This window comes from Dipodomys spectabilis, unplaced genomic scaffold (assembly GCF_019054845.1).
Source record: "Dipodomys spectabilis isolate Male_0828 unplaced genomic scaffold, ASM1905484v1 ptg000009l, whole genome shotgun sequence".
In the NCBI taxonomy this organism is placed as follows: domain Eukaryota; kingdom Metazoa; phylum Chordata; class Mammalia; order Rodentia; family Heteromyidae; genus Dipodomys; species Dipodomys spectabilis.
In genome coordinates, this window is record NW_024870686.1 from 30,212,044 (window position 1) to 30,224,031 (window position 11,988).

Here is an 11,988-nt window from a genome sequence, read left to right on the forward strand (position 1 = left end):
TCATGACACTTTCCTTTTTCTTGTAGTTATCTTAGACAATTTTAATTTCAAACTAGTCAACCTTTCACTAATTAAATCTCTATAAACTGATTTTTTTTTTACATCTCTCAAAGTGTATTTGAATTTTCAGACCTAAGTAAGTATAACTAATAATGATCATTTCTGCTATCATTTGTCTTTGAAATGGGCCAGATAAAAATATAGCTGATGTTTATGTCCTTTTACTTTAGTCATATGGCATGAGCTTGGGGATAGAAATTACCTCTAACTTTCAGCTTTTCTTGGAGAGGTTTGTAAATTAAGAACTGACACGTACTGAGAAATTGGAAAGCTGAGACAGGAGGGTAATGAGTTCCAGCGCTATACCAGGAGCTTGAGGGTAGCCTGGATTTTGTAGCAAAACCATGACTGAAATACAAGCAAACAAAAAATAGATTTGATTATAAATTTAAACGCTTGGAAATGATTCCTCCAGATGGTGATGGGGCTGAGGACAGATAGAATTGATCTGTCAAACTTGTGACCAGAATCTGCAGAGCATTCTTTTAGATGATAAAAAACTAAATTGGTTGTACCTTCAGTAGCAAACTATTATACATCCTTTCTTTTCCTCTGTTTTTTTTTTTTAGCATGAATAGTCAGTGATATTGGTATTCCTTTCTAAAATTCACTTACAAGGATCTAAAAGTATCTTATTTTAAGACCTAGAATCTTACCAAAAAATAATAATCTCAAAGGAATAAAATTGAACTCATCCAGGCTCCTTTCCAGTCTCAGATGTGTATTTTTACCTTTGCCCTTTACTCCCAGTAATGATCAGTTCTCCCTGATGAGTGATGACATTTATCTCCCTCCCTGGATAGGGAGGGGGGTCTTTCAGTCTCACTTATGTTACAGGATGTGATGACTTTCTGCAGGTCCTGTTTATGGATGCAGTGCAGCACTCTCTCGGTTCTCATGGACCCTTCAACTTGAGATATAGTTATACAGTGGTTTAAATAATCACTCACCTAACCAGTTGATGAGGATACTCTGCTTGCCTGTATTTGCTTCACGTTTATTAATAGAGAGTTAGAAAAGCACAAAGAGATGGGAAAAGATAATCTAGATGGATATAGAGGTTTCTTTACTTATTTTACAGACCAAACATACTTTCAGCCATTCATTAGGCTAGAGACTATAAGTCTTTTGGGTTTCTTAGAAATAAGTAACTTTGGGCTGGGACCATGGCTTAGTGATAGAGTGCCTGCCTAGCATGCATGAAGCCTTGGGTTCAATTTCTCACTGCCACATAAACAGAAGAAGCCAGAAGTGGTGCTGTGGCTCAAGTGACCTTTGAGCAAAAGAAGCTCAGGGACAGTGCCCAGGCCAAGTTCAGGCCCCAGGACTGGCAAAAACAAAACAAAAAACAAAATAAAAGTAACTTAAAGTTCAAATCTACTTCTAAACTAGAACCAACCATGGTTTGATTTTACAGAACTGTTAATGCTGTGGAAACAACAGAATTTACCTAACACCTGTTCAAGGCAGAAGCTTGATTTTATACTTCTATAAGATTCCAAATCCAGACAGCAACTTTTCAAAAGTTACCAGTTGTAATTCTTTGTACCTCACCATTTAAATAAGCAAAATAAATATATTCACAATTGGTATCAAGTAGGTAACAACGAAAATGATTTGAATTTGGCAAGAAACACGCTTGTTAGATTTTTTTCTTAAAAACAATTGGAATGAACTAATAATGTGTTTATAATCAAAACATGAATACATTGAGTAAATAACAATGACAATCACCTATTGCTCTAACATTACTGAAATTACCCTTCTTTAAGAAATTATGGATGTGTGTTGTTGTTTTTTAAAGAAGATACTGCTACTGTTCCAGATGATTATTTTACATCTTCTACAAGGCCTTTATGCTTCTTCTATTTTAGATATTTGAGATATTTGGACCTGTTGCACATCCGTTTTATGTGTTACGGTTTAATTCTTCAGATCACATTGAGAGTAAAGGCATTAAAATAAAGGACATGATGTACTTCGCTCCATCAATGAAAGACTTCACCCAGTATATATTCACAGAGAAACTTAAACAGTAAGTATTGGTTTGATATATTAGTTCTTCACTTATTTATTTTTTTCAGAGTCATCCTCATTGTTGGTATTTTATTTTTTTTATTTTTAATTTTTTTGGTTTTTTTTAATTATTATTTTTATTGTGAAAATACTGTACAGAGGGGTTACAATTACATGGGTAAGATAATGAGTACATTTCTTATCAAGCATTGTAGCCTCCTCCTTTGTTTCCCCTTCCCATCCCTTCCCATCCTCTCCTCCCCCCCCCACCAAAGTTGTAAAGTTCGTTTCTCCACTTAACGACTTGTACATCTCATTGTTGCAATGGATCCACCTGTATTCCTATTTAAACGATTTGTTTTTTCCCTTCCCCTCCACAAATTTTGTTGGTATTTTATAGTTAACTGATGTTTCTCTTCAAAAGAAACTCCAAGAGTTCTTTTATCTATTAACATCTTTGTAGAAATTATGTCTTAATTTTTTTAAATGTTGGCATGTTATGTGAGTTCAAGTAGAATAATTTTTCTATAAAAATAAATGAGTGTTTTGGAAGGATATAATGAACCACTGAAAAAGCATTGTCATATTAGGAATGGAAGAAAAACTGCAAGAAGCAGGGGATCTTACTGCTTACTCCCCAAAGACCCTACACTGAGTTGATACACAAATCCTTTTAAGTTCTAGCATTCCCTTTGGTGGGAACTTAAAAATGTGGACTGTGTATTTTTGTAGATAAGCTTTTGCAAGAAGTAGGAAGGAACTTTTAGTCAGTAAGTTGCCCTGGCACTTTGTGAAAGTATTAGTCCTTGCTGCTTAGCATAGAAGGTTTCTATATGAAAGAGATGAAAATTTTGTCTTACTGGTTTAACTCATTTAAAAATCCACATAATTAGCTGAAGCAACATTTTGCTAAATTGCTCTTCAGGTTTTGTAATGTCAGTTTTCCTAAATAACTGCTGACAGACAGGATGAGTTCAGTAGACATAAAGTCATGAAGATGTTAATGCATTTAAAAATAATGCCTGAAAATAATTAATACTTCATTTTTCTTTGAATGTTAAAGGATGCTATTGTGTATATGTCATATAATTATCCTTTAAAAATAAAGTATATGGCTTGAAATATAATCAAAAAGCTTTTATGAAAATGTGTCCAATTTGATTTTAAATAATAAGAGTAAGCTAAGTGCCAGTAGATTACACCTGTAATCCTAGTTACTCAGGAGGTTGAGATCCAGAACGTTGAGAACCTATCTTCAAAATAACCATCAAAAAACAGGACTGGATGTATGTTGAAATGGTAACAGCACCAGCCTACAAGTCATTTTATTTATTTTTATATTTTCTCATCTGTAGTTGGTGTTAAACATTTGTTGAATAGAATGTTACATGTTTCAGGTATTATGGAAATCAAAATGTCAAAACTCCTATCCTTTCTATATTTCAGATGTAGCTTCTTATCACCTTGACCCTCTAATCCTAATACATGTGTTTTTGTTTTTTTTTTTTTATAAACTACACATCATTTAAATAAACATCCATTATGATTTGGGTTTTTATTTGTTTTGTTTTTGGTGGGTGTTTTTTTTTGCCATTTTTATGTATTATAAAGTTAAAGAAAAGCCCATGTCTTCAACTTTATTTAGATTTCTGTATTGTTGGTTTATAAGCATCTAAGTGAGTCTCATCTTTTTCTAGGGATAGGGGGTCAGATGCATCCTGGAAGAATGATCAAGAGCCGCCCCCAGAGGTAAAAATAATAAACCTGATTACTCAGTGTTATACAAAGTAGGATGTGATTTCATCTTACGTTTACTTATTTACTCTTTATTATTAGCTTACAGTAGTTTCAAGGGGAGGATTTCATTGTTATATCAACATATCCTAATTAATCTCACCCTCTGTCACTCTCCCATACCTTCATCTAACAGTTAATCAGTTGCATCTACCTTGTAATTTCCTGTTCATATCAACTTCATTGATAGCTGATATAGGAAGAGTCATTATTTTTAAAAGGTTTACTCAGTTTGGTCAGTTGATCTTTAGGACATGAAGATATTTATTACACATGCTGCCCTCTTTTTGGAGGTATAAAATCGTTAGAATTTCTCCATGTTTTTTAAAAATACAGTTATCTTTCCACAAAGACACCTCAGTTTTCTTCATCGTATTTAGCAAGACAATAATTTTATACCCCAAGAAAGGCTGATAATCTAGTTGCTCTAACAAGATAGAATGAATTTGAGAGTAGTGTGTAAATGAGCTAATGATTTAATAGGAGTTCGGTTAAGCTCTCCATGGAGATAGTCAAGCAGATTGTCTTTGCTGAGTTCTTAGGAAGTTTTTCAGTATTGGGGAATTTAGATATTTTTCAGATTTTACTTTTAGCATTTTAGACTTATTTAAGCAGTGCCTAAGGTCATGGCACTTAACTAGTGAATGACCCTAGTATAGAATACACACCAAAGTGTGTCTTGTCTAAGTATCGTATACACGTAATTGTCCTTAGGGCTCTGTGCCTCCACTTAATGTTCTCTCATTAGATTTCCAGCACATTGTTACTGAATAAGACTTAAAAGTAAAAATTCCTAGAGGACTTGAAATTTCCTTTGTGATTTTCAGATTTTATAATGCACTCTGGTGTTTCAAGCGTAAGCATTAAAGCCACTAATTCTGTTAATTGCTTATGGTATTAGTTTAAGTTAATTGCAAACTGAAATCCCACATGCTATGTGCTGTTTGTTCTTCCTAGGTGTCAATCTGGATCATGAAATATATTGAGACTTGATTATGTAGTTGTTGATGACATTTTCTAGCCCAGAATAATTACTCTCCTGATGTTAATCATAGATTCGGATTTAATTGGAAAAATTTTGTACTGTGAAAAATGTTGGACAAGCTAAAGAACATAAAAAACTTTTACAAATGCATCTTATTCACTTGATAGTGTAATTCTGACAAATCTATGAGTTATGGTTGAATAAATGCTAAAGGGATGAAAGTTTGAATGACTTTGCAAATAGAAAAGTGTAAATTTCCTTCTGAATTTAGGAAATGTTAACAAAGTTTTCCCCAAGAAATCACTTCAAATAAATTATTCCTAGTTTAAATCCTTTAGCTCCCTCCTTTGCTCTTGAGATTATTTATTTCTTCAGAATGGCAGTATTCTATATCGCCTTTTCTGTTCTCTGATTTTGCTGTGTAAGAAGCTCTTACTGCCTCATTGAGCCATTTTCCCTTTTGTTCATATCATGTTTTTTCGTGTCAGCACATACCGTAACGGCTCCCTGAAGAGTCCCCTTCCTTTCCTGTGTCCCCATAAGATATTTACCTTAGGCAATCCATAGTAACATCTTTGTTTCCTTTTTCTCTTTTTATATTTTTATCTTCATCCTCCTTACACACTAAATTATAGTACTTGTTCATTGTATTATTTTGTCTTATTTTCTTTGTCTTTGTTTTTGTCCCAGAACTGGGGCTTGAACTAAGGGCACGCCCATCTAATTTTCTCTTTTGACTAATTTCAAAAGATGAAATATTTCCGTTTGATTTCAAATACTTTAATGTCTAACAGATGCAAGAATTAACTTGAATTTCAGAATCTTAACAAATTAACATCACTTAAAAAAAACTCACTGAGGAATAGCTGCATAGCAGACACAGGGTCGTGAATTCAACCTCTAAAATTGTACACACATGAAAAATAAATTATTAAATTATGCTGAGCATATCTGTTGTCTTAGCACCAGGAGGTTCAGGCAGAAAGACCATGAGTTCTAGGATATCCTGGGCTATAGAATGATGTCCTATCTCAAAACAAAATTCACATAAGGTACTAAGTTGATGTCTTGAATTTTTAATTATATACTATATGCATTATCTGTGTAACTACACTCAGCCATTAGTCAAAATGGAGTTTTGTGAGCTTTTTGTATTTTGCTCAAGGAGACTTCAAACTGATTGCCAAATCTAAACCCTGAGGAGCTAAACCTAAACCCTGAGTCACTGTCCTTGGCCTTCATATTTTTTTGTATGAAGCATAACATCTGTTTTCTAGTATTAATAGAAAAATAAAATATTCTAATTGTAAGAAACCATGAAAAAAAATCACAGTTTTCTATTGGATCTGAAGAGTATAAAATGTGCTTAGTCTCATTCCTCTTTGAGTTCCTTTGCCAGCTAACATCATGATAAGCCTTAAAGGCTGGGCTGGAGGTTAGACTACCAGTCAGGAGTGCTCATGGCTCAAGATTGCTAAGTGCTGTGATTTTAATTACCTATCTGAAGCTGTCTAGCAATTAAACAGACAAATAGAAAACTTGAGAATGTTACTGATTAATGGCCTGTGTTAATGAAGAGTCAATTAGGCAGTTAATTCAGAGATTAGCTGATAATACTGAGTATTGAAAAGGGAATCTTATTTTCCTGGTCAGCTTGTAAATAGCAGGTTTATTATCACCTCAACTATTGAGTTGACAAATACCTGGAATGTAAATCTGAATCCTTTTGTCTGCCAGGCCTTAGATTTCAGTGATGATGAAAAAGAAAAAGAAGCCAAGCACCGGAAGAAATCCCAGACTCAAGGTCGGAAAAAACTTAAATCTGAACTTGCTGAGCCAGGTGAGTGAATGCATTATATAACCATTCTGCATCTTCATTTACATCTGTGTCATTCATCAGCGCACAGTTGGAGGAGATAGCTAGGGTTGTGTCTCCCAACAACTAGCTAGCGTTGGAGGCGTTGGTATGGGATGGAGGGTGGAGAGGCTCATAAGAATTCATCTATAAACTTGAAAGATGTAACTTTCTTCCCAGGTACCAAAAATTAAGCCTCATTCCAGTCATTTGTGCTATCAGTACTTTTTTTCTGAAGAAACCCGTTTGCTTTATTTTTAGAATATGGTACAATATAATTACTTAACACCTAACTCATCGTATTTTTTTTTTACCATGCATTCCCATTTACTATGCTTTTCATCTTTTCCCTTTTATACAGTTAACCTTTTTGAGATCATTATAGATTTACATACAGTTGAATGCAGTAGTAGAGTGTTGTGTGACCTTCACCTCATGTAATTGCCTGATGTCACAGCCAGGGTTATTGACACTGCAGTCTGTTACAATCAAGACAGCTGTAACATTCCCATCACCAGAAAGCTCAGCTGCATTACCTTTCTATAGTCAAGGCCAAACTCAAGGCAACTACTTGTCTTTTCTGCACTTCTCTAACACTCTTTGTTATTTCGTAAATGTTATGATGCAATATATTACAATTAGGGAATCACTTTTGGATCTTATGTTTTTAGATATCCATTCAAGTTTATATGTATATGTATTTATGTATTAATATACTATATATTTTTTCTCTATATATGTATTTGTTTTATTCTTTTTATTAAATATTTTTATGTCGTCTTTCAGTAGTTGTTCAGAGGAGTTACCATTCAACAAAACAGTTCATGAAAACTGTGCATCTTGGTCAGTGTCAACCCTTCCATCATTTTTCCCCACCCCTTCCAGCCCCACCTTTTCCTTCAATTTTCTTAATTTTATAGCATAATGAATTTATGACCATATTCTCCCCACTTCCTCTCTTCATTCATTTGCCCCTTGAAAGAATATTGTTCCATTGTGAGAATATATCATAGGCTGATTAGCCATTCATCCATGAGAGAATATCTGTTGTTTCCAATTTATCCTTATAAGGAATAAAGCTGAAATCAATATTTGTGTGCAAGATTTTGGGAAAAGAAATGATCATTGATCAAATATTCAAGAGCGCAGTTGCTAGGTCGTAGAGAATTACATTGCATGCTCACTTTCTTAAGAAACTCCCTCCTGCTTTTCAGAATGGCTACAGCATTTTACATTCTCGTCAGTAATACACAAGTGACTCAGATTCTCTATATTCCCACCAGCAGTTGGTGTTGTCATTATTTATTTTATGAGTGTACTTGTATCAAACTGTTGATTTAATTTGCATTTGACTAATGGTTAATGCTATTTTCTTGTGCCCATTGGCAATACATATAAACTCTGATTACTCAAATGTCCATGTACAACTTTTTTTTTTTCCTGGCAGGGCAGGGTGAGGTGGGGGGGCGTACTTGAACTCAGGGACTAGGCACTGTCCCTGAGCTTTTATGCTCAAGGGTAGTACTCTACCACTTGACCCACAGCTCCACTCTGGCTTTTTGGTGGTTAATTGGAGATGAGAATCTCATGGACTTTCCTGCCCAGCCTGGAACCATGATCCTCAGATCTCAGCCTCTGATTTGATGCCATCACCGTTGTGGATGTTTGAATTCTAATAAGGGTATGGTTGCATCTCAATGCTTTAACTAGAACTTCCCTGATTACATAAGACAACAGTATTTTCATGAGCAAATTTACCATCTGAACGAAATACCTGTTGAGGTCTCCAGCCATTTTTTAATCAGATTAGAGTTTTGTGTGTGTGCACATATGGGCACACACAAGTTTTATCAAAGATTTATTTATACTAGTTACTAGTATACAAAGTTTAGTAGAGAAGTAGAGTTGTATATTTTTTATACCAGTCTTTTATTAGTAGGTCTTGCAAATATTTTCTCCTAGTCTGTGATGTTTCTTTCATTCTCTTGACAGTGTTTTTCACAGCAGAAAGAATTAATATTAAAGAAATTCAGCTTAGCAATTCTGTTTTCATATATCTTATGTGTATAAACTCCAGATTGTGTATAAACTCAGTTTTCTCCTATGTCCTATTTTAGAAGTGTTAGAATTTTGCATTTTACATTTGGGTCTGTGATACATTTTGAGTTTGTCTAATGATTGAGTTGGAGTTGAGTGCTGATTAGGGTAACGTTTGTTTCTAAGGTTTTTGATTTTTTTAAAATTTGTTTTTATGTGCTCTTGTGCAGTTGTCCATCCCAGCCCCATTATTGACAAGCCAGCCTTGCTTTATCCCGTTAGCCTGCTCTCCTGTCAGGGATCACTTGGTTTTACTTATGTGGCTCTGTTTCTGACTTTCTTCTCTCCCATTGATCTGTTTGTTCTTTCACTGATATCATACTGTTTTGATCATCATAGGTTTATGACAGTAAGTCTTGAAGTTGAATATTGTCAGACTTCAGGCTTTACTCTTTGTATTATTCATTTCCCTTTCTTTTTCACTATCACTATGTAGAGCTCTGAAATTTATATTTATATCTTTAACTTTTTATCTGATTTTTTAAAGGTGTATTTTATTAGACTGTTCATAATCTTTTGTTGAAGCATCTTTGTGATTGAACTATCTTAATTGATTCAAACATCTGTGGATTGCCTTGATTGATTTTCCTTTTTTATTGGATTTGAAATCTTTTGATTCTCTTGATAATGAGTTATTTTGTATGGAAATCTGAATATTTTGAGTTTATACTATGAAATCTTACATGTCTATTTTAACTCAAGATCGTTTGCTTTTCAAATTCTGCTCTGGCAGGAAAAGGAAGCGGGCAGGAAAAGGTAGAGGTCCACCGAAGTCCAGGTTTTTCAGGTGGCCCCTCAGTTCTCATGGGTAAAGGATAGCTCTTGCCCGTGAAAATGGGGAAGCCTTCTCATCTGCCCTCGGTCTCTTGTGGCTGGCTGAGCATAGGACAACTTCACCACTGATCCTAATGGAGCGCGGGACAATGCCAAGTCAACACTACACTCAGTCTCTTCTGACAGTGTCCCACCACATGAGGCGAGGAAAAACTCCTGCCCTGGTGGAGATGGAAGCTTAGTTTTCCCATTGCAGGAAGGCCTGCATTGGGAGGTGCCTGCTCCCTCTGCCCTCAGCGCCCTCGGTGGCTCCTTAGAACAGGCTGCCAAGGATAGCAGCGCCCCTCCCTACTTACCTTTGGACCCCCAGAGTCAGATGATGGTTTTTTTGTGTGGCGTGGCTGATTATCCAAATGTTTTCTGTCTCATTAGGTAGGTAGGCTTTCTTTTTCCTGACTTTACAATTCGTTTAAAGTGGACTGCCATTTATTAGTAATTAAAGAAAAGACATTGAATTTCAACTAATGCTTTTTGACATACTAACCGTAATTTTAATTTGCTATATTTGTCTCCTGTTTGAAGGTGAAGATTTCTCCGAGGTGCATCAGAATTGGAATGCCTACAGCTCTTCCGAGCATTCAAAGGGCTATCGCAACCGAGAATTCACCAGAGGTTTTCCCAGGGGCCGGTATCCTCGACCCAGCCACGGCAGGCCTCCACCTCAGCAGTTTTATGGCTCAGACCATCTGGTGTCTCCAGAGACTTCCGGATTTCCACCGCAGAGACAAGATAATCCTTTCATGCCCCACTATCCCTTCCCGCCTCCATCCTTCGACATGCATAACTTCTCACTCCCTCCACCTCCACCCCCCTCTGTAAGCATGGGCTGGGCCACACCCAACATGACACCTCACCCCTATCATGTACCATACTCTCTGCCTCCTCCGCCTGCACCTCCACCCCTGCCTCCCCCACCCTCTCCTGGGGATAGTAATTCTCATTTTAGACCTTATTATTAGATGTGTGCATGCATTTCCAGAGAAATGTGCATTATGCAGATTACATGTGTTCAGGATTTTTTTTAAGAAAAAGATTATAAAGCTAGATTTTTGAAAACTATAAAATATTAGATGAGCTGTAAGTTGATATATATATTTGTAACCTTTGTCACCTATTATATTCATATGAAAATTTCATCTCACTCTTAGGGGAAAAAATCAATCATGTAATACTTAATTAAAATTGAATCATGCCTTCTGCTACCCTCAACCCCATGGAAATAAATAAAGTAGTGGAGTGGAGTGAGCATTGTCATGGATTAACATATGTTAGACACCGGTAGCATTTTTTTGCTACCATCTGAAAATAAGATGTTGAAGTCCTATTGAGAGTCTTTAAAATAAACTATTTTTTATAAACTCATACTTTGGAAATTTATTTTGATTTTATTGCAGTTTAGCCGTAGTTATTTAAATACTTCTTTTTAAAAATGTAAGTGAAGGACATCGAGGAGAGAAATCTTATATCCTAGCAGAAGCTCTGAGCTTCGATGAACAGAAGTTAATATCTCTTTGGTTTGCATAAGCAAATTTTTCCATTATGTAGTTGTCCACCTGTGAGGTACTGTTCAATAGTCTTCATTACTTAACCCTTCAACATGTGTTTAGGGATCAGGCATAGTGGTACATATCTGTAATCCCAGCACTTTGGAGACTGAGATTGAATCAGGAGGATTGCTAGTTGGAGGCAGGCCTGAGCCGAATAGGAAGAGCCTCCATGTCCCCCAAAACCATATTTAAGGACTTCCACATTTTTTTACACGCCCACACAGAGTAGATATTTGGGAAATACTATTGAAATACTGAAGAATGTAGATTTTTAAATGAGCAGTGACATTTAATAGCACTGAGCATGTGAAGTTACGAGTTTTAGAATTTTGAGGCCTTTAAAGTAGTCTGGATTATCTTGTTATTAAATGAGGAGCCTCAAAGTAATGCTTCCTCCTGAGCATTCCTCAGCACAGCCTGGACCGGTGTCCTGTGGCACCTGCCTGTGCACTGCGTGGCTGCATTCTCAGGGCAGAGATTGAGAAGCTCTGCCCTGATAAAGGGTGGCTGATCAGCTGTAGTTTTCATTTTTATTATTGGGAGTGTGGTCTTGGCTTGTCATTAGAAGGGTTAACTTCATGATTTACAGAATTGTGTTTCTGGTAGAATTTCTGGCTGATAGATTGTATCTTAAAGCACTAAAATCTCCCAAATCCTGTTCTATCAGAATGGAAAGAACACAAGATGCTAACTAAGTTAAGCAGTTGTGATTATCATGGTTTCCCATGCTGTTATCCAATGACACAACTGCACTGTACCATTTACTTTCAAATAACTTAGTACATTCACCACTTAGGCTC

At 35.8% G+C, this 11,988-nt stretch overlaps 1 protein-coding gene across 1 annotated transcript in view; it reads left to right on the forward strand.

Annotated features, from left to right (window-relative positions):
* Nucleotides 1–11,003, forward strand: part of Naf1 (nuclear assembly factor 1 ribonucleoprotein) — a 30,462-nt gene extending 19,459 nt beyond the window's left edge. The window contains exons 6-9 of the mRNA XM_042700800.1: nucleotides 1,935–2,095; nucleotides 3,774–3,825; nucleotides 6,593–6,695; nucleotides 10,164–11,003. Coding sequence (XP_042556734.1) covers nucleotides 1,935–2,095; nucleotides 3,774–3,825; nucleotides 6,593–6,695; nucleotides 10,164–10,600 — 753 coding nt within the window. The 3' untranslated portion in view covers nucleotides 10,601–11,003. The remainder of the gene's footprint in view (nucleotides 1–1,934; nucleotides 2,096–3,773; nucleotides 3,826–6,592; nucleotides 6,696–10,163) is intronic.
* The last annotated feature ends 985 nt before the right edge of the window (nucleotides 11,004–11,988 follow it).